This window comes from Colletotrichum scovillei (genome assembly GCF_011075155.1).
Source record: "Colletotrichum scovillei strain TJNH1 chromosome Unknown Contig00005, whole genome shotgun sequence".
NCBI lineage: Eukaryota > Fungi > Ascomycota > Sordariomycetes > Glomerellales > Glomerellaceae > Colletotrichum > Colletotrichum scovillei.
The window spans coordinates 2,763,293-2,783,210 of record NW_023336263.1 but is presented as its reverse complement, the minus strand read 5'-3'; the positions used below and the strand labels follow the sequence as shown (position 1 = coordinate 2,783,210).

General features: G+C 50.9%; 9 protein-coding genes across 9 annotated transcripts; 5 read left to right on the top strand and 4 right to left on the bottom strand.

Annotated features, from left to right (window-relative positions):
* Positions 1-179: 179 nt before the first annotated feature.
* On the top strand, positions 180-968 carry HER10_EVM0011378 (uncharacterized protein; the record flags this gene model as incomplete). Its single annotated transcript, XM_035480811.1, has 1 exon — positions 180-968. The coding sequence occupies one exon, from the start codon at positions 180-182 to the stop codon at positions 966-968; it is 789 nt and encodes a 262-aa protein (XP_035334409.1).
* Positions 969-1,015: 47 nt separating this feature from the next.
* HER10_EVM0001835 (uncharacterized protein) lies at positions 1,016-2,819 on the bottom strand (the record flags this gene model as incomplete). Its single annotated transcript, XM_035471570.1, has 2 exons — positions 1,016-2,210; positions 2,296-2,819. The coding sequence occupies 2 exons, from the start codon at positions 2,817-2,819 to the stop codon at positions 1,016-1,018; spliced, it is 1,719 nt and encodes a 572-aa protein (XP_035333753.1).
* A 2,239-nt stretch (positions 2,820-5,058) lies between these two features.
* On the top strand, positions 5,059-5,586 carry HER10_EVM0001117 (uncharacterized protein; the record flags this gene model as incomplete). The annotated part of the gene is made up of 1 exon (XM_035470876.1): positions 5,059-5,586. The coding sequence occupies one exon, from the start codon at positions 5,059-5,061 to the stop codon at positions 5,584-5,586; it is 528 nt and encodes a 175-aa protein (XP_035333697.1).
* Positions 5,587-6,149: 563 nt separating this feature from the next.
* Positions 6,150-7,631, bottom strand: HER10_EVM0012757 (cytochrome P450; the record flags this gene model as incomplete). Its single annotated transcript, XM_035482143.1, has 3 exons — positions 6,150-6,408; positions 6,459-7,078; positions 7,173-7,631. 3 exons carry the CDS (start codon positions 7,629-7,631, stop codon positions 6,150-6,152), a joined length of 1,338 nt encoding a protein of 445 aa, XP_035334501.1.
* Positions 7,632-9,820: 2,189 nt separating this feature from the next.
* Positions 9,821-10,778, top strand: HER10_EVM0011069 (uncharacterized protein; the record flags this gene model as incomplete). Its single annotated transcript, XM_035480511.1, has 2 exons — positions 9,821-10,479; positions 10,550-10,778. The coding sequence occupies 2 exons, from the start codon at positions 9,821-9,823 to the stop codon at positions 10,776-10,778; spliced, it is 888 nt and encodes a 295-aa protein (XP_035334390.1).
* Positions 10,779-12,928: 2,150 nt separating this feature from the next.
* HER10_EVM0009345 (cutinase) lies at positions 12,929-13,949 on the top strand (the record flags this gene model as incomplete). The annotated part of the gene is made up of 1 exon (XM_035478835.1): positions 12,929-13,949. The coding sequence occupies exon 1, from the start codon at positions 13,335-13,337 to the stop codon at positions 13,947-13,949; it is 615 nt and encodes a 204-aa protein (XP_035334257.1). The 5' UTR covers positions 12,929-13,334.
* Positions 13,950-14,155: 206 nt separating this feature from the next.
* HER10_EVM0004741 (major facilitator superfamily transporter) lies at positions 14,156-16,240 on the bottom strand. Its single transcript, XM_035474374.1, has 3 exons — positions 15,715-16,240; positions 15,147-15,650; positions 14,156-15,079 (listed from the first exon to the last, which is right to left on the bottom strand). Exons 1-3 carry the CDS (start codon positions 15,973-15,975, stop codon positions 14,312-14,314), a joined length of 1,533 nt encoding a protein of 510 aa, XP_035333948.1. The 5' UTR covers positions 15,976-16,240; the 3' UTR covers positions 14,156-14,311.
* Positions 16,241-16,480: 240 nt separating this feature from the next.
* Positions 16,481-17,756, top strand: HER10_EVM0005262 (uncharacterized protein; the record flags this gene model as incomplete). Its single annotated transcript, XM_035474884.1, has 5 exons — positions 16,481-16,772; positions 16,836-17,117; positions 17,178-17,393; positions 17,455-17,565; positions 17,626-17,756. Exons 1-5 carry the CDS (start codon positions 16,670-16,672, stop codon positions 17,754-17,756), a joined length of 843 nt encoding a protein of 280 aa, XP_035333973.1. The 5' UTR covers positions 16,481-16,669.
* An 813-nt stretch (positions 17,757-18,569) lies between these two features.
* Positions 18,570-19,389, bottom strand: HER10_EVM0010182 (uncharacterized protein; the record flags this gene model as incomplete). Its single annotated transcript, XM_035479650.1, has 3 exons — positions 18,570-18,956; positions 19,043-19,147; positions 19,207-19,389. The coding sequence occupies 3 exons, from the start codon at positions 19,387-19,389 to the stop codon at positions 18,570-18,572; spliced, it is 675 nt and encodes a 224-aa protein (XP_035334315.1).
* Between the last annotated feature and the right edge of the window lie 529 nt (positions 19,390-19,918).

Here is a 19,918-nt window from a genome sequence, read left to right as displayed (position 1 = left end):
GAATGTCGCTCATGCTGACATGTTTATTTGGTCGAACTTCACTAAGATAATCGACTGACCTCCGATTGTCACTAATGTTCACCAGAACCAACACACTTCTGTGTGAGGAGAAACCAGTACTACGTGTAGACATATCGTGAACCAGCTTCAAGGCATCGACGCTAAATCAACCCATCACGATGGCTCCCTCTCGCCCCACCAAAGTCCTCAGCGTCGGGCTCCCTCGCACGGGGTCCTACTCCATGATGCTCGCCCTCACCGAGCTGGGTTACAAGGACGTCTACCACGGCCTCAATGCCATTGACAGCCCCGATGACTGGCGCTTTTTCGGCCGTGCCTCCGACGCCCTATTCCCGACATTGCCCTCATACACCGGCAAGGGCATGACCACCGCCGACTGGGACGAAATCTTCGGACCATGCGAGGGCATCACCGATATCGCGGCCCCCTTCACACCATCGCTCATCGATGCCTACCCTGAAGCGAAGGTCGTTCTCGTCATCCGGGACTATGAAAAGTGGCGTGTATCGATGAAGGAGGTGATCTCTGGCATCTTTGGGCCCCTGACGTGTTTCATCCGGGACTACGTCGAGCCCATGATGGGTGCAGACAGCGCGGGGAATATTCAAAAGATGATGCTGGGCTGGGTGGGAGCTAGCGACGTTACTGACTTGGAGTCGATGCTCGGCGAGGTCTATGAGCGCCACCACAAGTACATCCTGTCGACGGTCCCCAAAGAGAGGTTGCTTGTGTACAAGCTCGGCGAGGGCTGGGGTCCCTTGTGCGAGTTCCTCGACTTGCCTGTGCCGGACATACCGTTCCCACATGGGAACGAAGCTGCGGCTCTCAGAAGCAAGATCTTTGACAAGCAGAAGCGAGTGATTCTAGAAGCCGGGGCTCGATTTGCGCCGTGGCTTGTCGGCGCTGGTGCTGTTGCGGGAGGGCTTTGGTATACCCTGTCAACGTAGTTGGGCTGAGTGAGGCGGTGGGCTTGATTGCCGAGAGCTGGTTTGCTTCACACTCCGACGGTGGCATCACGTCTCTTGACAAGCCTCTTGACCGAGAAGTGGTTGGCTATATCTTGTAGGAATCCGATGGGAGGATCAACCTCGCTTAGCAGCTCCTCGTACGCGGTTATCCGAGGAGCATCCCACACGAGGTCGGCCTCGTCCGGCCGCAGAGTTCTCGTACCCTTGAAGTACTTCCAGAGACAGAACAGAAGAGGCGCTAGAAGAACCATTGTGTAATGTATGAAAAACGACGCTGAGTCAAACGGACTGAGTGACCGGTAGCCGTAGCAAATGACGACACATATCATCCAGACCAGGCCAATGTATGCGCTATACGGCTGAAACCGACCGATGTAGGGGAGACGAGAGCGGTCAAAGTTTTGCGTCTTGCAGGCCCTGTGAAAGCAGATGTATGTGACGCAAATGACGATGTAGTCAATGACAGTTGCCGCAGTTGTCAGCGAAATCAGCCAGTCGAGTACCTTTGCCGACGAGCTCGAGAGCTGCAACAACGAGAAGAGAGGGAATACCATGACCACGGCAAGGCAGTAAATCGGGGCCCCCTTCTTCGTCGTCTTGGTCAGGAAGCGCGGGGCCCTCCCTTCGAGTGCCAGACCATAGAGCGTTCTTGTAGAACAATAGGTATAGGCGCTGCCGGCCGAGAAAATGGTGGTAGCCAAGAAGAAAGTCACAACGTGAGGCAGGATACCGATGCCGAGGTTGCCCATCGCGATGATATAAGGCGATGCAGCCGCGCTACCCGTGGAGCCTCCTTTGCCGGTATATATCGCAACGAGAGTCGGATCCTTAGGGCTGACGACGATGCCAGCGGCCAGGGCACTCCCGACAAAGAAGATCCAGATACGCCAGTAGACTGCTTTGAAGGCCGTCTTGACGTAGATACGGGGATGTTTGGCTTCGGCGGCCATCATTGAGACGTATTCGGGTCCCACGCAGGTGAAGGATGCGGTCCAAAGTGCGGACAGGAAGCCTTCCAATTTCCCGAGGGGCCCGGTGCTGACGTATTCGGCAAAGTAACCAGCGGACCAGGCTCGGAAGCCGTAGGCGTCGTGCTGCGGGTTACCTCCCGCCATAGTGATTAAAGTAAAAGCAAGAAGCATTGCGAGCAGAATGACTTTACCGCCGGAGAGGTAGAATTCGGCTTCTCCGTAAACGCCGACGGCGAAAACGTTAATAAGGCTAAGCAATGAAGTTAACTTTGCTCTACACCCTTGGACTCTTCCTGATGCCAACAAGGACCACAGCGAGCACCGGGGAAACATACCCATAGAGTATGATGCATCCGATACAAACTGCATAGACTGGAATCCTGTCATTCCAGTACGAAACCACCAGCGTCAAAGCGACGATCTCAAAAGGAATGAGGAAAGCTTGGTAGAAGAAGAAGTTCCAGCCAGCCATGAAGCCAAACGCGTCATCGACCCATTTCCCCGCAAGTCTGACAAACCCGCCGCTGATGGGCATGTAGACGGACATCTCAGCCATGCAGTTATTGCAAAGCGAGAGAATGATCGTGTAGATGACAAACGCCAGAAGAAGGCTGCCCGGCCCGGAACGCTGGAGGGCGCCGCCCATGCTGACGAAGACGGCCGTGCCTATGGACCCCCCGATGGCGACGAGCTGGACCTGGCGGTTGCTGAGGCGGCGGTGGAGGCCATCGGTGGCTATGGGTATTTCTTCAGTCTCGGTGCGTCGAGTGGAGGTGTTGGACGGATCTTCGATTGAGGGTTTGGAGGCCACTGTCTGCCCAATGATGGGCTTGGTTGAGTGCGTTCGTGGAGTTGACATGATGGATAATCGTAGATGAAGGAAGGATTGGCATATCGTTCAATGTAAAAATAGGAGGGTAAAAGTGCGGGGATCTTTGCAGCAGAATTTTCCCATAATCAAGCCATGGGGGCCAGCAAGGTGCGAGGCTGATGTTTGAGTTGGAGGCATTGGAGGCATTTCTTAGGAGTGGTCATTCTTGTGAACATCCGCGGATTGCCCAAAACCTTCGGCATAGTAGGGCCTGCAGGATTTGAAGACGAAGCCGTAGCTGGATATCGATGACACCGAGAGGGGGTAATGGTCATCTGGGACGCCCGGGACAATGACGTGTTTGGGATTCTCTTCATTGTTCGGCATCCTGAGCAATGAGCTTGGGTCGACATGAATTACTTTAACAATAAGCCAATGAAAGCCAGACCGGGTAACCGTGGCGGAAGGGACCTGGATTGGGAGTATTCTCGGTTCCGCCTACTCTGAGGCTATGGACTTGTCTTCTCTGTCAAGTCACGATGGAGATAGTTAATATCTGATTTCACTACTGTTCTTTTACTTGAAGAGACCGGTTATGGGTGTTTGTATGGTAACTTGCCGCCGGCGATTGACTGCCATCATAGTCGACAATTTGGAAACATTTGGTCGTCGCTCCTCGACATTCATCTAGACTGGTACCATTTAGTTGATCCTTTAATAGCTTTGAGATTATCGTAGCCATGTCCGCGTCCATCGTTCAGTGACATATCCACCGCAAGGCACTCGCTTTGAAGGCTTCAAGCGACGATCTGGGAAGGGTCCCCAGTTCCTGATGTTGAGTGTCAAATGGCTATCCATTCACAAATACTGAAGCAGGAGCTTATTCTGGGTACCGCTGGTACACGTGTCAGTAGGGCAGGCCTTTCGGCCGGCACCAAGTCCAACAATCATATATCGAACTGCGTAGTGGATATGAGACGTCGACGGAGAAAATCGGTGGGCATAGCCGACATTAAGTATCCACGTTGGGTGTCTTCAGGAACAGCCGCTGTAGACGGACTTTACCCCGCCTTCTTATTGCTCTTTTCTGTCCTCATATTCCCGTTGCATTATTATGCGGCGCAGCACATCACTCCTAGAACAACGAAGCGCTTTCAAAATAAATCAAAGTTGGACCAGCCTGCCAGGTTTGCGCGACCTGTCAGCGTATTGTACTGGAGTTAGCTCAAGAAACGGAGCCTTACGACCGGAAAATATTTTCCCTCCGAGGAATCCCAAAGCAAGTTCGCTCTCCTCGCTCTACGTCCAGATTCCTTGTCTGTCGATTTAGCCTTCTAAATTCGAGGAACTTAGCCGGTTGTCAGCACTTCGGATTCGTTTAGGATCGAGTGACAAGGACGAACTAGTCCACTGGGGTTGATCCAATCAAGAATGTCGTGAACTCTAAGATGGCTCCGATTGAGAAATGGACTGCTGAAGAGCTACCAGCCTCTAAGTCCGAGTGCCTGTTTGGTAAAGAATTCCGAAGGTGGAAATGGTTTCCATCAAGATTAAGATACGAAGGTTAAAATCGGAGAACTCGTCCACGTGCTAGGCTCTTGTAAAGTCTGACATAGTTCTCATTTAAAACAGAACCAATAAACTAGAAGTCGGATTGCCAAGAGCTTAGAATTCGACTAGCTTTAGGCAGCCTATTCCATTTGCTTGCCTTTACGAAGCTCTATCGAGACTAGACTCGTGCACGTTTGTCACGATTCTCCATCACTCTGACTTTACACTAAAAGATTTGCGAGATTACTTCGCTTTTGAAAGTCACCGTGTCCGCTGTGTCCGGGGATTAGAGTTTCACAGCCTCGACTTAGGCGTTAGGCGGATCCGTTACGTTGAATGGGTCTTTTTCTTATTCGGGAACCTAAAGCTCCGTAGACTCATGTCAACTGCTAGACTCAACGGAGTCCTCCGACTACTCCGAATAACTTCATGTTCAATATTTGGAGAATTTGGCTCAGAACGTCGAACAATGTTCTGGCCACTGTGGGCTGCAATGCCAAGGATGCAATCGAACTTAAACACATTGCCCACGGCTGTGAGATTGATATTGGTTTCCATCATGAGTTCTCAATCTCTATAAAGGCCTCGATCATACCGGCGCAATTATTCAGATTGGAAGACATCTCCAGACACCGAAGATTCAAACTACTCTCTCTTCTTTCTCTACTGAACTCGCTCCTTCCGACATTTCATCTACCCAAACCATTCTTTTACAAGACATCCACAAACTCTCACAATGAAGTTCTCTACCGCTCTCTTCACCATTGCCACTTTGGCCACTTCCGTCTTTTCCACGGCTCTTAGCCCCCCCGACAACTCAGCCATTGGAGCTGTGAACATGGATGTCCGCGAGGTCGCCCCTCTCGACTCATCCCCCCTTGAAGCCCGTCAGGGCTGCTTCACCCACATCCTCCCGGTTCTCAGAATCAACCGAGACAACCGCCGAGATATCCAGGGTGATCTCGACGCCCGCCGCTCTATCGAGTGGAACCCGAACCGTAACGTTCGTGCCATCATCGACTTTTCGTCTACGACCACCAGAAACCGCCAGCTTAGATACCAGATTACCAACCGATCCCAGCTGTTTGGCGCGGCCATCATCTTCAGCAACTACCAGGACACCATCACCGGCACGGTTAGGGAGACCATCAGGGTCCCGATCGGTCGCGCTACCGGAATGAGTCTCAGCCCGACCCCTACCACCGGCGCCGGCTGCATCGTCCTCCCCCGTCTGGATGGTACCTGGTATGCCCAGCTAGAGTAGAGTAGAGCTATTGCAGCGCTGCCGTTCAATAAGGGTAACACAGGCAACACGCCAACCTGGACTCCAGCTAGTATCTCTTCCAGCCAGTAATGCGAGAAATATGGAGGGGATTCGGTCAATGATGCAAGGACGAAGGGAGTTATAAGATGGCTTGGCTACAACCACGGGTTTGGCTTTGTTAATCATTCAAGAACAACAAGGCTCTGAGGCTGTGTACTAGTATATGTTGAGAATTTTCTCAATCCACGCTCTTTAGTTCAGTTTTGGCATAGTACTTTGTACCAAGAACAAATACAGTCACTATTAGAGATATATACAACCAAGTATTGCCAACTTGGGTCTGCCGATGGTTACCAAAGAGTACAGCGAGCTGGAGATCACGCGAAGTTGACTGTGATGGAAAAGCGAGTGGAAGAGCTAAAATCGCTTAAAAGGTCACATCATTTACACGAGGCAGCGTCAAGGACATGGAGGGGAATCAATATATTGTACATTCGGTGTGCGACAGAGCCTTCCAGGTGATGCTCTTCTCGCAAAGGCTTTACTTTTTGTAGAGAAAAGAACTATTGAAGAGTGACGTCGCAACGGTGCCCGACGGGCGCAACGACAAAGAAGTTTTCCATCTCCATCATAGAGTCTGTCATGTTGCTCGATAACTTGAGGCCAGGGCACTGTTTGAACAATACAGCAGCCCCCATACGGATTTCCATCCGAGCGAGGTGCTGACCAATACAGACTCGTGCACCGGCACCAAAAGGGCAGAAATTACTTTTCTGGTGTGGCGTGAGCATCTTGGGGTCCATCCATCGCGACTCGTCAAATCTGAAATAAGATTAGAAGGCTGATCTTACTTCGGAGGACCAGCAACTTACTCGAGTGCGTTGGGATAGACGTTCTCGTCCCGATGAAGAGTATAAGCCTGAGTCTCAACTTCTAAGCCTCCAGGAATCTCATAGTCTCCGAACTTGGCGCCTTTGGATGGAACAACTCGCGGCAAATTGGCCGGAATACTGCCGTAGAGGCGAAGAGTTTCATCGATAACAGAGTTGAGAAGGGGTTGCTTCTCAAGAAAAGCATCGTTGAAAATGTTGATATCGTCAACCGCAGCGACTTCCGCTTCAAGTCGAGCCTGAAGCTCAGGCCTTCTCAAGACAGCCCAAACAAGGTACGTCAGGGTCCCCGCCGTTGTATCTGCGCCGGCAAAGATCAAATTAGACGCCTCGCTTTTGATGTAATCTTCCGTAAGTTCGGCTTTATCTCCGGCATCGCACTCGGCTAAGGCAGTAGCGAAGAGGTTCGACTTATTGTCGCGATGTCTGTTCAAATTTTCGACAGCTCGCTCGCCGTATTCGCGGATCGAGTTTCCTGCGTTGAGCATTCGCCGAAGCGGCTTAAGTGGAATGTAATGAGAGATTGCATAGAGCCACGGAAGCTCGTGCTTCAGATAACTCCCAATTCCGACCAATTGAAACGTGTCGATGTACTCGTTTTTCTGTTTATTATTGTGGTCAGCTACTAGACTTCAACTGCAGCATGTGACACTGGATGAACACGCAATGTAACAGCTACATTGACAGTAGACGTACCTTGCCAGATTCTAGTAGCTCGAAGGATTCACCAAAAGCTAGTTGGCCAATAACATCTGAAGTCATGAGCATCAACCAATGGAGTATATCGCAGGATCCGTAGGTGGCCTCGCCCTTGATCCTGTGAATCGCCTTCGCAACCTTCTCCCTCACAACTTCCTCGCAGTTCTGTCGAAGGCTGGTGGTAGAGAAGGCGCGGGAGAAAAGCCTACGCATCACTCCGTGCTTCACTGGGTCTACTGTAGCAAATACACCGATTCCGATGCCTGTAGCTCCAACGAACTCTTCATACCACGGCGACTTTAGGAAGCCAGAACCAATGCGATGGATCGCTACGAAGCCGTCGGGATCCGAGATTGCGACCTGATACGGCGAGATCCGTACAACGGTACCATACTTTTCATGGAGGGAGTGAACGTAGTACATTCGTCGGCCGATTGTGGTTTGCCATTTGAGCATGTAATGGGTGATGCGGGTGTACCATGGTCCTGGGATGTGCTTGAGAGGGTTGCGCAGCCACAAAGAATACAGCTAGATGTTCGTCAGCAGGTTTCTCTGATATTGCACGATTATCTCACTTACCCGCAAGAAACCAAGCACGCATGTGGTCACAAGCGCCCAGGACACTACGACTGGATCGGTGAAGAGCATGGTCCAAGAGCTCTGGAAGCGATTGAGTTGTAAAGCTGTACCCGGATAACGAAGTGATGAAGAAGCTAAAGACTTCCTTCGGAGCTGCGGGGATCACTTATGTAGATGAGATGTCCAGGCATCTAACGATGCGGGGAAGAATTTATGGCTGTAGGCCGATCGCCGAAGGTGATACAGGGAGCCGGAGATGTGGTTGATGGGTGAACCAACGACCACCACATTCTGGGCTCGGATAACTTGCCCAACGGGGAAGGTCAGAACTCTTCTGTACCCATTTTACTGATTAATGGGACAATGATGAATGGCTGGCAATATTTAATTGCAACTGCACATGTTTGGCATTGCAGACCTACTGTCAATGCCGACAAGGGTAAAACATCACGACCAGCTTTGTTAAAGAAGAATCGGCCTAATAAGGACAATAAGGACATTCTGAAAAGTCCGGTGGCAGAAGAGATATTACATCATTGGGTGACCTGGTATTTGGCGCGGATTAGGGCTGCTGAGATGTTACTTTCTATTTGTCCGTACTTGGGGAAAAGTCTTTACCGCATCATCCAGGCATGAGTACTGAATATCCCACACGGGCCGATATACTCACGATCGGTGGCCGCATCTCGCGACATATTGAGTCATAGCTTCGGACGCGCAAAGAGACTTAGCGCCGAGCCCGAGAAAACCAGGTGCACATATTCTGAACTAGGCAAGTAATACCGTCAAGTGCCGGAGCGACTACATTATCATATAAGTTGTCGATTTCCTATCCCCCGGCCGCTACCAAACAGAACACAGACGCTTTCGTTTAACGGAATAATCGCAGCTTGGCTGAAGTTCTGAGATGATCCTCTCAATCAGCTTCATAACACCCAATTGGTCAAATTTGTAAAGCGGTAGTTGCGCCCACCGGAATCTACACGAAGCTTTAACGCAAGTAATTAACGTTATTTTAACAACCGAAACCATGTGACTGGAGACTATTCGCTCGAATGGTGTCATGTTGAGGTTGTTGAGATTCGGCCAGATTTCAATTTCCATGTCGTATCATTCCATCAGAGGTCTCTGGCCAACGCTTGAGTATAATTTCCTATTCAATTCCTTGTCCCTTACGGAGTGGTGTTTGTTTATAGAGTCGCACATAATCGCTATGTGCTTAGCAGAGTATGCTCAAATCGGGTCTTACCACTGCTTACACGAAAATGATCGGGCCGCTTACTGGCAAATCAGTCTTCTTAGGTTGGAAGCAGCATGTCGTTAAAGATGGGTTCAACATAACGGTCGTGCCAGGTGGACCTTGACAGCAGTTTCGTCTTGTGAAGTGGGCATTTTGCCTTGGAATTGATTCTATCCATGTTACCATAGCCCTATCATCAGTACTAGAACATAGAGCCAGTCGCAGAAGAAAGGGGCCACAGCACATGCTTCATTGAAGGGCTGATCTGAAGCGATGAAATGCTTTGCTGCCTGGTGGCTTTGACTACTGGATCCAGTAGGCGACTCCATCGTGTAGATTGAAAGCTCGGACCGTACCGCCTGGGTCAACGGTGACGGTAACATCACGATGCCGAACTTTCTGCCCTTTCTGCCCATGACCCCTGAACCCATGACTCGGGAGCATCTGCCAAGAGAAAAATGACTTTCCTCCTGCGCTTCAATACGGAGTAGTCCGCCGGGGGATTAGGGACAGTCCTTAGCCCCGCCATCAACCTCTGCCAAAGAGCTGGAAACAAGCAAAGTTCAACGGCTGCGGCTCCTGCGCATGCGCAGCATCCTCAGCATGATCTTCAAATGATGCGAAATAAGCTTTCTCCCCTTTATCTATCACAATTAAGTTGAGTATCAGATGAGTGGGGTAAAACCGAGTACTGGTCCGTATAACTTCACCTCAAACCACGAAAAAATGATCAAAGTCTCTGTAGGATAGATTCTCGCAGGTCCGGTCGTCATTCGCTTCTTCTCAATAGCAAATTAGTCACTCTTTTGTTTTCAGACCATTCAAAATGATTCTGCCACACGCAGCTGTCCGTTCTCTTCAAGCACTTTCGCTGAATGCGCCCCGCGCATCTCTCGATTCGCCCGTCAAGTGCCCGGTTGTTCTGGATGGGCGAATCCCACAAAATTTCACCTTGCAAGTCTTCGACACCTACGCAAGCCCGTTCAACCCGGGATACACAAAGGGCCCTGCGAAGTGGTCCGAAATTCTCTTGTTTCCCACCGTTCCGACACCCTCGCGATTCGACACCTCTAACGCGACTGGGAACTTCAAGCCTCTCGAAGTCACCATCAATGACCAGTCCATCTTCAATCCTAGCGGCAACAGCCCGCAGCTAGGCTTTCGTCGCGCCGGACTGCTGCTTGGCAACGGCTCCGATGCCTCCAATCAAGGGGTCATGACGACACACTGGAGTTCCATGCAGGATTCGACCAGAAAGCTGAACTTGACGCACGAGTACCTGACGTCCTTCCACGAGACGAACGACTCCGGCGGTGCGCAATTCGCCCTGCAGATTGGCACGCCCCTCGGGCAGAACAGTACGGCGGGCAAGCCCTTGTCAACCGACTGGAAGATGCTGGACAGAAACAACAGCGTCATCTTCTCGACGGCACTCAAGTTTGATGTCTGGCAAAACTGGGCCGTCACCCTCGACGTGCCCAAAAAGTAAGTCATATCCCCATCGCGTCGTAAGGGAGCAGGCGACGGAGGTTTCCGGTATCTAATGATTCATCAGCACGATTCAAGTCTTCTTCTCGGAAGGAAACGATCCACTCAAGTCCGTCACGGAGGTCCTCCCCAACAACAACGTGGGCGGAGGTGCGCTCCAGATCGGCTTGCTCAAGAAACCCACCGAAACCAAGACGGTTGTGAACGATGGATTCCAGGAAAGCAATCTGAATGAGGGACAAATACTGGGTGGCATCTTTGTCGAGAACAGCGCGAACGGGTGTGTGTCTCTCTGAGTCTTTTCAAAGGGACAAGTTTCGGTTGCCAAGTTTGCGAGAAGATGGTGGGAGAGCATTGGGGGCGAACGCTCTGGGATTGGGCTCGGATAATGTGGGAATCCAGAACCTGGCCTCGTCCCACAAGCAGTCTTATTCTTGCTTTTTTCAGGTGGTCCAAACGGCTCTGCAGACCAACAACGAACCCCCCTTTCATTCTCTCCGGCTCTCGGCATGTGGAAATCTGACTACGGGGCGTAGAAAAAGCAAAATACTCGTTAAAATGCTGCCCACGCCACGCTTCATGTAGAGCTTGGCGGTGCTTAGATGAAGAACGGCGGGCGACTTATGTGATTTGATGGGAGCATGTGACCAAGACATTGTGCTGCAACGTGCTTCTTCAAGCACTGCGATAGTATTGGGCAGGAATCTGCCCTCTTATCTGGGCCCCTTTGCAATTTACGAGTGAGTCAAGAACTTTGAATTTGGGCCTGCGGGTTGGGCGCACGTCAATATGTTGCAGGTAGCTTGCAGGCTTCTTCCCTCCATGAAGAATGTCTGGATCGATCTTCTTGACTGTGGTGGTCCACAGAAAGGCGTGTCTCTACTGCGATGAGCCGAGGTAGATGACGGAGTAGGCAGCATCCATGGCTTCGATCCAGTCGAAGCATGACTTTCTAATGAAAGGGAAGGTCGTATCGATGTTTGACGTACTCGGAAGTTTTGCCTTGCTTGGACTGGGTAGGCTGAATTTTAGGGTGAATGATATTATTCTGAGTCAAACAGGGCGAAAGTCGCTTCTTTTGTTGGTACTAGTAGCTTCCATTCTGCTGGAGATGTTTGAGCTTGCTCTAGGCATCGCGAACATGCCTATAACATAAGGCTGTCACAGTGTTGGGGAGCCTGAGCAGTTTCCTTGAAGCTGCGGGGTCTATGGAGAGATTGAATTCGGCAAGGTTAACTTCAACATGACTTGGTGCGAAAATACGATGTGAGGGGTTGCAGGGACAGTGGCGAGGACGATCAAGCTACTTCTAGCTGATTGATCCATAACCCGCTCTCGTGATCTTTCAATGGCTCATCATCATAAAATCAGGCACGGAGATGACTAGAAATAGTTCAAGGCCACCAGCGTGTTTCTTCAGGTGTCCATCGACGGAGATGACCCTGAATAGCTTGACTTACCCCTGCAAATAAGAGGATCAATAAGTTGCGGTGGGTTGTATGCTTATCTGCCGGGCCTTGGATCGACGTCTTCTTTATGCCGACCGATGCCAATATGACAATATGAACGTTCTAGTCCATTCGAATATTACATCGCAACCTATATGGTTCATATTGTTTTAACACTTCAATATGTTGTCATCACGGCCGCTGCATCCACAAACTTGCTCGTGTCTGCACACGAAATCTGATGTGCGCATCAAATGCACATAATCGAAGTATGTAGTATGTAAATCAAGTTGCGAATTCATCGAGTACATCAAAGATGGATATCCTTGTTTCGGAACTTTTTAAGCCTGATGTCGAGGAAGATGAGATGCGATTGGCGCCCACGCGCCCACTTAATCCGTGATCTTCCTTCAAGGAGGATCATTCCCGGCATCCTCCTTACCGACCGAGCGGCGCACTAAGGCTTCAGAGCCTCGGTCCAGAACAATCCAATCAATTGTTCCCTTTCGAAGATCTCCAGTCTTCTGATCAATAGTCGGTTAGTTCGGAGCGAACAGCTTTACTGTGGGGTATGATGAAGGGAAACCTCCCTGTTTTGTCTTCATGGCCAAGACAACGGTGTGGTAGTTGTGCCCACATCGCCCGTTTGTGAGCTCATGGGTGTTGGAGAAGAAACGACGCGCATAATGAGAAATGGGAAGTATCTCCTAAACCCCGTGAAATGGTGCGACTAGGCAGACCAACTAAGAACCAATCAACTGGGTCTGACAGGTGTGATGGCCAAGTCCAAGCGCTCCGAAGCAGGTCAGGCAAGTCAGGATGCCTGCATTCCAACAGGAACAGAACATTATGCACGGTCTTCTGCCCGGTGGTATTGCCGCAGAGAGACCAGTGTCACGCCGCATTGATCCTCGACGGGAGTGCCGTGTCAATCCGCACAGATGCTTCCCGATTTTTTTGATTGCGAACGACAGGTTGAGACATTGGTGTCTACGGACGAAGCCACCAATCAGTATGAAACGGGGGAATCGCAAGAAACATCGTTTTTGGACGAACTAGGCTCCATCGCCTCAAACTTGGGATGACATCGTGGTTCCTTTGAGGCTATCCCTGGTCCTCCTATCGAGATGTGAAGACTTCGAGCTTCGGGAGTTGGGCTGACAGGCCTCGAGGTATAAGAGCATGAGATATCACTGGGAATCAGGAGTCATGTTGAAGAATCAGTAGGAACATCAAGAACCATCCAGTCCCTTCACGACTTCTCACTTTCGCTTTTCTTCAGTCACACATCTGCCAACCAAGTGCAGCGCACACTCTTTCAACCGTCGCCATACCAGACTTCGCTCTTTTGACAAGACATTCCTTTCAAAAACCACCACAAACAACCAAATCAACTACTTCAAAATGAAGACTGCTGCCATCACCACCATCCTCTTCGCCGCCCTCGCGGCCGCTAGCCCCGTTGAGATCCGCCAGACCTCGGGCTGCAAGGCCTACACCGTCCTCTTCGCCCGCGGCACCACCGAGATGGGCACCCTCGGAACCGTTGTCGGCCCCGGTCTCCAAAAGGCCGTTGCGTCCAACGTCCCCGACTCCGTCTTCGAGGGCACAACTTACGCAGCTGACATGGCGGGCATTATGTCCGAGGCAACTGGCTCCGGCCCGGGTAGTGTCGCCATGGCTAACCAGGCCAACTCGTGGCTGAGCAAGTGCCCCCAGACCAAGATCGTCCTCACTGGCTACAGCCAGGGCGGTATGGTCGTCCACAACGCCGCTAAGAAGCTCTCGGGCAAGGCGGTCGCTGCGGCCGTCACCTTCGGTGACCCGTTCAAGGGCCAAGCTGTCACTGGTGTTGCTACCGCTCAGTTCAGGAGCTTTTGCGCTGCTGGCGACGGCGTCTGCTCCGCTGGTGGCTGCGCCAGCTCCGGAAGCTGCTCAAGCCAAAGCGCCTCTGGCCACATTGGATATGGCGCCGATGTCAACACCGCGGGCACCTTCCTGAAGGGTGCTCTCGCTTAAGTGCAACACTAGTGAGGCATGTACGTCTTGATAGAAGGAGCATCTACTTGTAGATGCTTGAAGGGAGCCCTGGATTTGTGGCATGGATACACGATTGGATGTCTGGAACTTTCCTTTCTTCACAGTATGGCTTTAACCTTCTTGTATTGAATACACCTACCTAGTCAATGACACTGGTTCTTACTTCAAACTCCCAAATTGATACCCCATGAGATCCACCATCGCGAAATAACATCAATCTAGTTGTGTCTATTTGTAGACATACCGCCACTCATTACCCTAATAATACTCACATAATCGCTTTAAAAGACTGCGCTGGACTTTGTGTCCTCCGTCCTTTGACCCTACATTGTAATGGGCAATCAAGCCTCATCACTGTCACTTTCATGAGTGCTGAACTTCACACGAGACTCTCTCCATCTCTGAAGTAACGGTAGACCGACACCAGTCCAAACAGTCAACGCCACCACAAATGCAAGCGCGCTCTTCCACCCATGTGTCTTGGCAAATGCAGGGGCCTGTCCGCTCGGCATCTGCAGTTGCTGGAAGGGAATCACAACAGCCTGGCCGACTGAGACCATGAAGCCAAGCACAAAGGCGCGCTTCTGCTGATCGCCACCGCATGCCTCATTCGCCCATCCAGCCAACAAAGGCGTGTAGCAACCGTAGCACCCTGCAAGGATGAAGACGGCCATGCGTAGCATATGTGGCACGCTCCATGCCGCGAGAACGGCGTAGACGAACGTCAGAAGACACCCGACGGCAAAACAGACAGGTCCGCGCCGCCCAATCTTGTCAGAGACGTAGCCTGTGGAGACCATGAACACAAAGTTGATGGCGCCGACGCAGGTTGGGATGTTGTTGATCTCCGGTACGGTGTACATCTTTGTTGACTTGAGGTACAGAGTGAAGTATTGAATGATGTAGGAGCCGCAGGTCAGAGTCCAGAAGGAGTAGGCTGCTGTAAAGGCGTAGACTTGCCACGAGCCGAAGACGCGGGTGATGACGGACCAGTTCATCTTGCCGACAGGTTTGCGGCCCTCTTCTTCAATCCGCTCACGGGCACGTTGCTTTTCCCAGTCGCTGAGGTAAAAAGCCTTTGTCGTGTGAGGGGTATCGGGGAAACAAATCTGACAATGATGTTAGAAGGATGAGATGTTCTTTGGAAGTCACATAATATGGAAGAGAGGTACTTACGACGCCATAGATCACCACGGGAATGGCAAGAATGAAGTCAAAGACAAAAAGCCATCGCCACGCTGACAGACCACCCTTTCCGCCCATACCCGAATACAAGGCAGACTGAAGATAGCCGGAAAACATCTGCCCCAAGACACCACTCATGACGAAAAGGCCGGAGCGACGGGACAATTCGCTTTTGCGGTACCATGATCCGAGGACGTACATGACGCCAGGCCAGGCGGCAGATTCAAACAAGCCGATGAAGAAACGCAGGACATAGAACTGCGTGGCGGTCTGGCATTTGAACAGGAAAAGCACGAAGAGAGACCAGGTGCAGAGGCACCCGGTCAGCCAGAAGCGCGGTCGGACGATAGTGATGATTAGGTTGGCAAAAGAACCGCCAATGATGGTTCCAATGTTGAAGTACGTGTTCATCCAGGACAGTTCGTTGCCGGGACCGAAGTTGAGCTCTTCCGACATGCCGGATACGTAGGCATTGGAGATGTTGTTTTGGTCAAGCTAAAGAAGAGCACTGGAGTAAGCACGCCGGCTGAACGCAACGCTTGGAGATAGGTGCATTTACCTGTTTGATAAAGAACATGAGACACGAGAATGAAAGTAGAAACCAATCCAACTTGAAGATCAACTTCTTCTCCTCCGGCGATGTGCCGGGCTCGTGCCAGTGGAACCATCCGGCGACTTCAGGTTGCTGTGGGGACTCCGGCTTGGTATCGGTCTCGGCAACGACGGAGGTTGTCGAAATGCCGTCCTTGTCTTGGCTCCGGTTGGTTGGGTCGACTGCCTTAATGGCATTGGCCGCGTTGGTATCAAGATGCGGCGCCATCCTGGTTTGAGTTGCAGCAATCACTAACTCTGATCTCGTCGCACGATCAAAAGAAAACTTCAGAAGAGCCCACGGTCGGCGATCTAGGCCCAGCAGATGGAGCGTCCCTGAGCAAAGTGAAGATTGAACCTGGGCAGAAGATTCTTTATCATAGCATATCCCTCCCTCGATACACTAGAGAAGCGGTCGATGGTACGAAAAAGTGACTTGATAACGATTTTTACTGGGTCGAGCACGACATCGGCAGTCGTTTCTTCAAGCCGGCTTGACCAAGACTGTCCCGTCACCGACTCACTATTGGCGGCGAACAAAGCGCCATCGAGGAACAAAATCTTTTTTCCTTCCGATGTGGTATCGGGGAGGGGCCTTGTGTCTTTACCCCTTTTGGAAGTTTCTGTCGGGCTAGTTCCGGTGCTTAGTGGCTCCTTACTCGCACGCCAAGCAAAGGCCGCCCTCGCTTCGGCTCGCTGGATTACTCCCCGCTTCTTCGGCTTCTTATGCAATACGCCCTTTGGATAACGGAACGGCGCCTTACCAGAAGTCCTCAACGCTGGGCTGATCTAACGTGATAGTAGCTATCAAGCACATAGTCAAAGTTCATGCTGCTACCTTGTCCGTGAACTTTGAATATTTTTGATGGCTCCTTGACTTGCCAGCGCTGTTTTGAAACTACTGACTCGGTGCTCAAGACAAGATGGTTGACTTTGTGAATATCAATGGCGCCCGCCTGGCATACCGCATAGCTGGGCCTGAAGGTGCACCGCTCATGATCACGCTACATGGCGGTCGCGGAATGGGTACACTGATTGAAAGTCCAGCTTGACAATACGAGCTTGCTGACCAAGGTTGGCATTATCTAGGTGATCATAAATCCGACTTCAAAGTCTACAGCCAGTTAAGCGATAAGATTCGAGTTCTTTCCTTCGATTACCGCGGACATGGCCAAAGTTCTTTGACTAAGCCTTACACCTTTGAGCAAATTGTTGATGACATCGAAGCGGTAAGACAGCATTTCATCGGAAATGATCAGGTCATCATCTGCGGCGGTAGTTTCGGCGGTTTCCTAGCACAGCACTATGCCATCAAGTACGCTCCGAAAGTGTCGCATCTGATTCTCAGAGGGACCGCGTCATCTCATCACCGTGAGTTGTGCAACCTACACGAGCTTTGGGAGGGCTAAGCGTTGACAACATCACCACCAGACGAGGCCGGCGCCATCAAGACTCTGGAGGCGAGGATACACAAAGTTCCTAGCTTCTCTGTCGACATGTTAAAGAACAAGGTCTTTGGTGCATATGAGAGCGACCGCGAGTTCCAGTTGGTTTACTTCGCCATGATGCCTCTGTACAGAGAAACTTTCGACCCCGATGCAGCGTTGAAGAGCAACCTCGATGGTGTTTACGTCGCTGAGTCTCACAGTAAGTGAACTTCAACCGAGTGAATTTGTGAAATGTCCAGACTAAGTGACAATCAACTCAGATGATCTCTACTCCGAGAAAGAGAAATACTTTGATTACACCGAACAACTCTCTCAGATTACAGCGAAGACTCTGGTAGTCGTGGGCGACAAGGATTGGATATGTCCTCCTGGTAAGACCTATGCCAAAATTGTCGAGTAACTTGGTCTACGCTAACAACGAAACGTCGCAGAAAACTCCAAGTTGATTGCTGAAAGAATCTCTGGAGCTAGACTTTTGTTGGTTGAGGGCGCTAATCATGGTGTTCATGCCGAAAAGCCAGAAATGGTCCTGGGAGAGATTCGCAAGCACTTGGACATCTAGACTGAATATTATTATCAAGCTGCTTTGGCTGCCTATTGGTATGGCGCTGCGGTTCTCCGATAAGTTCCATACGAATACCATTGGCAATGAAAGCACGCCTTATGACTTGAAGGACCACGATGCACTTCTATCGGAAGTTCGGAACATCCTCCATCTCACAAGGTAAATGAGTTAATGTTACTTGGGTACATGCAACTCTTTCTCCATAGACGCTAGTGTTATTATGAATCATACGTCAACTTTTCGCCGGCATGTTTCTGTTCTCTTCAGTAACGCTGTGCCGTACTTCTCTTGTTACCTTGATGATTCGCCGTGTGCTCTCCGCGTCGTCGTCATGGTTGCTGTTGTTGCTGTCATTATCCCCCGCTCCCCCAATCACCGTCACCCCTAGGTCCGTTTCGTATATCGGACCCTGTCGTCCCTTTCCCTGCCCAAAGGTCACGAGGTTTGTGTCGCCTGAACGGTTGTAGGGTTCCTGCGTGCTGGTGTCCTTGGCCAACCGTTTGAAGAAGGCTCGTAGCATTGGTAGCGAGCCAGCAATGATGCCTAGGCCGCATTCGACAATCGTCCAGAGAACTATGTTACCTGCGTGGTCTACACAGTTGCAGGAATGTCAGTGTGCTGCCTTGTACGGATTGTAGCGAAACAATCGGGATGCGCGGGTCTTCTTACACAGAACGTCGCTCGCTTTCATGTACGCATTCGTGAAGGGTACTCGGATAATACTCGCGATGCCAGCTCTACCAACAAATTAGTTAGTCAAAGCCTCATGTATACAATCTCCTGGGTTTAGCAGAGATCTCAGAATGTCATTTACAAGAGACCCAGTCCCAGAATGAGTCGCACGTAGAACTTAAGTCGGGATCGCATCTGCACATGTCGAAGCAGAAAGAACGGAATTGCCGCAACGCTGAAGTCGGTGATGACGTTGGCAACGGATGCCCCGTACGAAAGCGCGGTGGCCACGATTGGTGGCCAGCAAGTTCCCGGTATACTCTTGTCCCAGTACCTGTCGAGAGGGTGGCATTGATTCAAGATGACGATTAGGCCGGAACCGCTCATCAAAAAGGAGAGGCCTATCAATCCTCTCAGGATCCAGAGATAGACCTTCTGATTTGTGATACGCATTAGGGTGATGCAGATGCTGGACTTGATGAAGCACAAGCTCCCAGCGTAAAAAGCTTGCCAGATCAAGAGTGTCTAGTTTTCGTTGACCGCATAGAATTAGCAACTATAGGCCTACTAATTTGTATGTAGTAGGTCTGTCCAATGCCATCACAACGTACCTTGTAGCCCTCTATACTCGTCGCTCGATTCATGGTCTCATCTTTGCTCGCTATGCCAGTAAAAGACCCGTAGATCGCAACAGCGGATTGGCCCAAGTTGGCAGACTAAACAAACGGTCTTGCAGTTAGCTCCTTTTCCGCGGACCAGAACATAGTCGACCTACGAATCCTGTCAACATAGCCCAGTCGTCAGAACCGATTTTGTTCGTCTTGAATCGAATGAACATGCGCATGGCCATGACGATGGTTGTCAGAATCGCCAACGTGACGGTAGTGACTAAAAGCCCCAATGCGAGCCCCTGAGGCTCAACGGCCTGCCACGTATCGTCTCCGGCCAGATTCGACATGGCACTTCCTCTCCGTCGATTCCGTAGTAGCTGAGCCGGAAAGGAAGGAATAGTCTTGGGACGAGTCTCGAAAAGGAATCGACTTCGAATTCTATCCGTACATTCTGCGAACACACTACTAGTAGTGAAGAGGGTTTCGGAGAAAATGTACAGACAGCAAACCTTGCTAATGAAGCGGAGGTGATGTGCGTGGTCCCTCATGGACCATGGGAGGACCAAAGTTCTCTAACGCACCTGGGTCCCTGACATCCCTGGCATGGACTCGAAGGAGCGTCTTCCCATGTGCGTTTGCCTGATTCGGCTGCGAACCGCGTCAGGTACGAATACGTTAAGCTCGGGTTCAATCAAAAAAGTCTGTTGGAGAATTAGACTGATTGGAATACCCCGGTAGATGCACCAGTGTGGGATGTTGGTTGTGTGATAGGATGCGGTATTTGACAGGGGCCCTGGACATATGGCATGGGGATGGGAGACGTCAAAGCGAAAGGTTGCATATGGAAACCCAGCACCAACAGTATCTTGGCAAGTC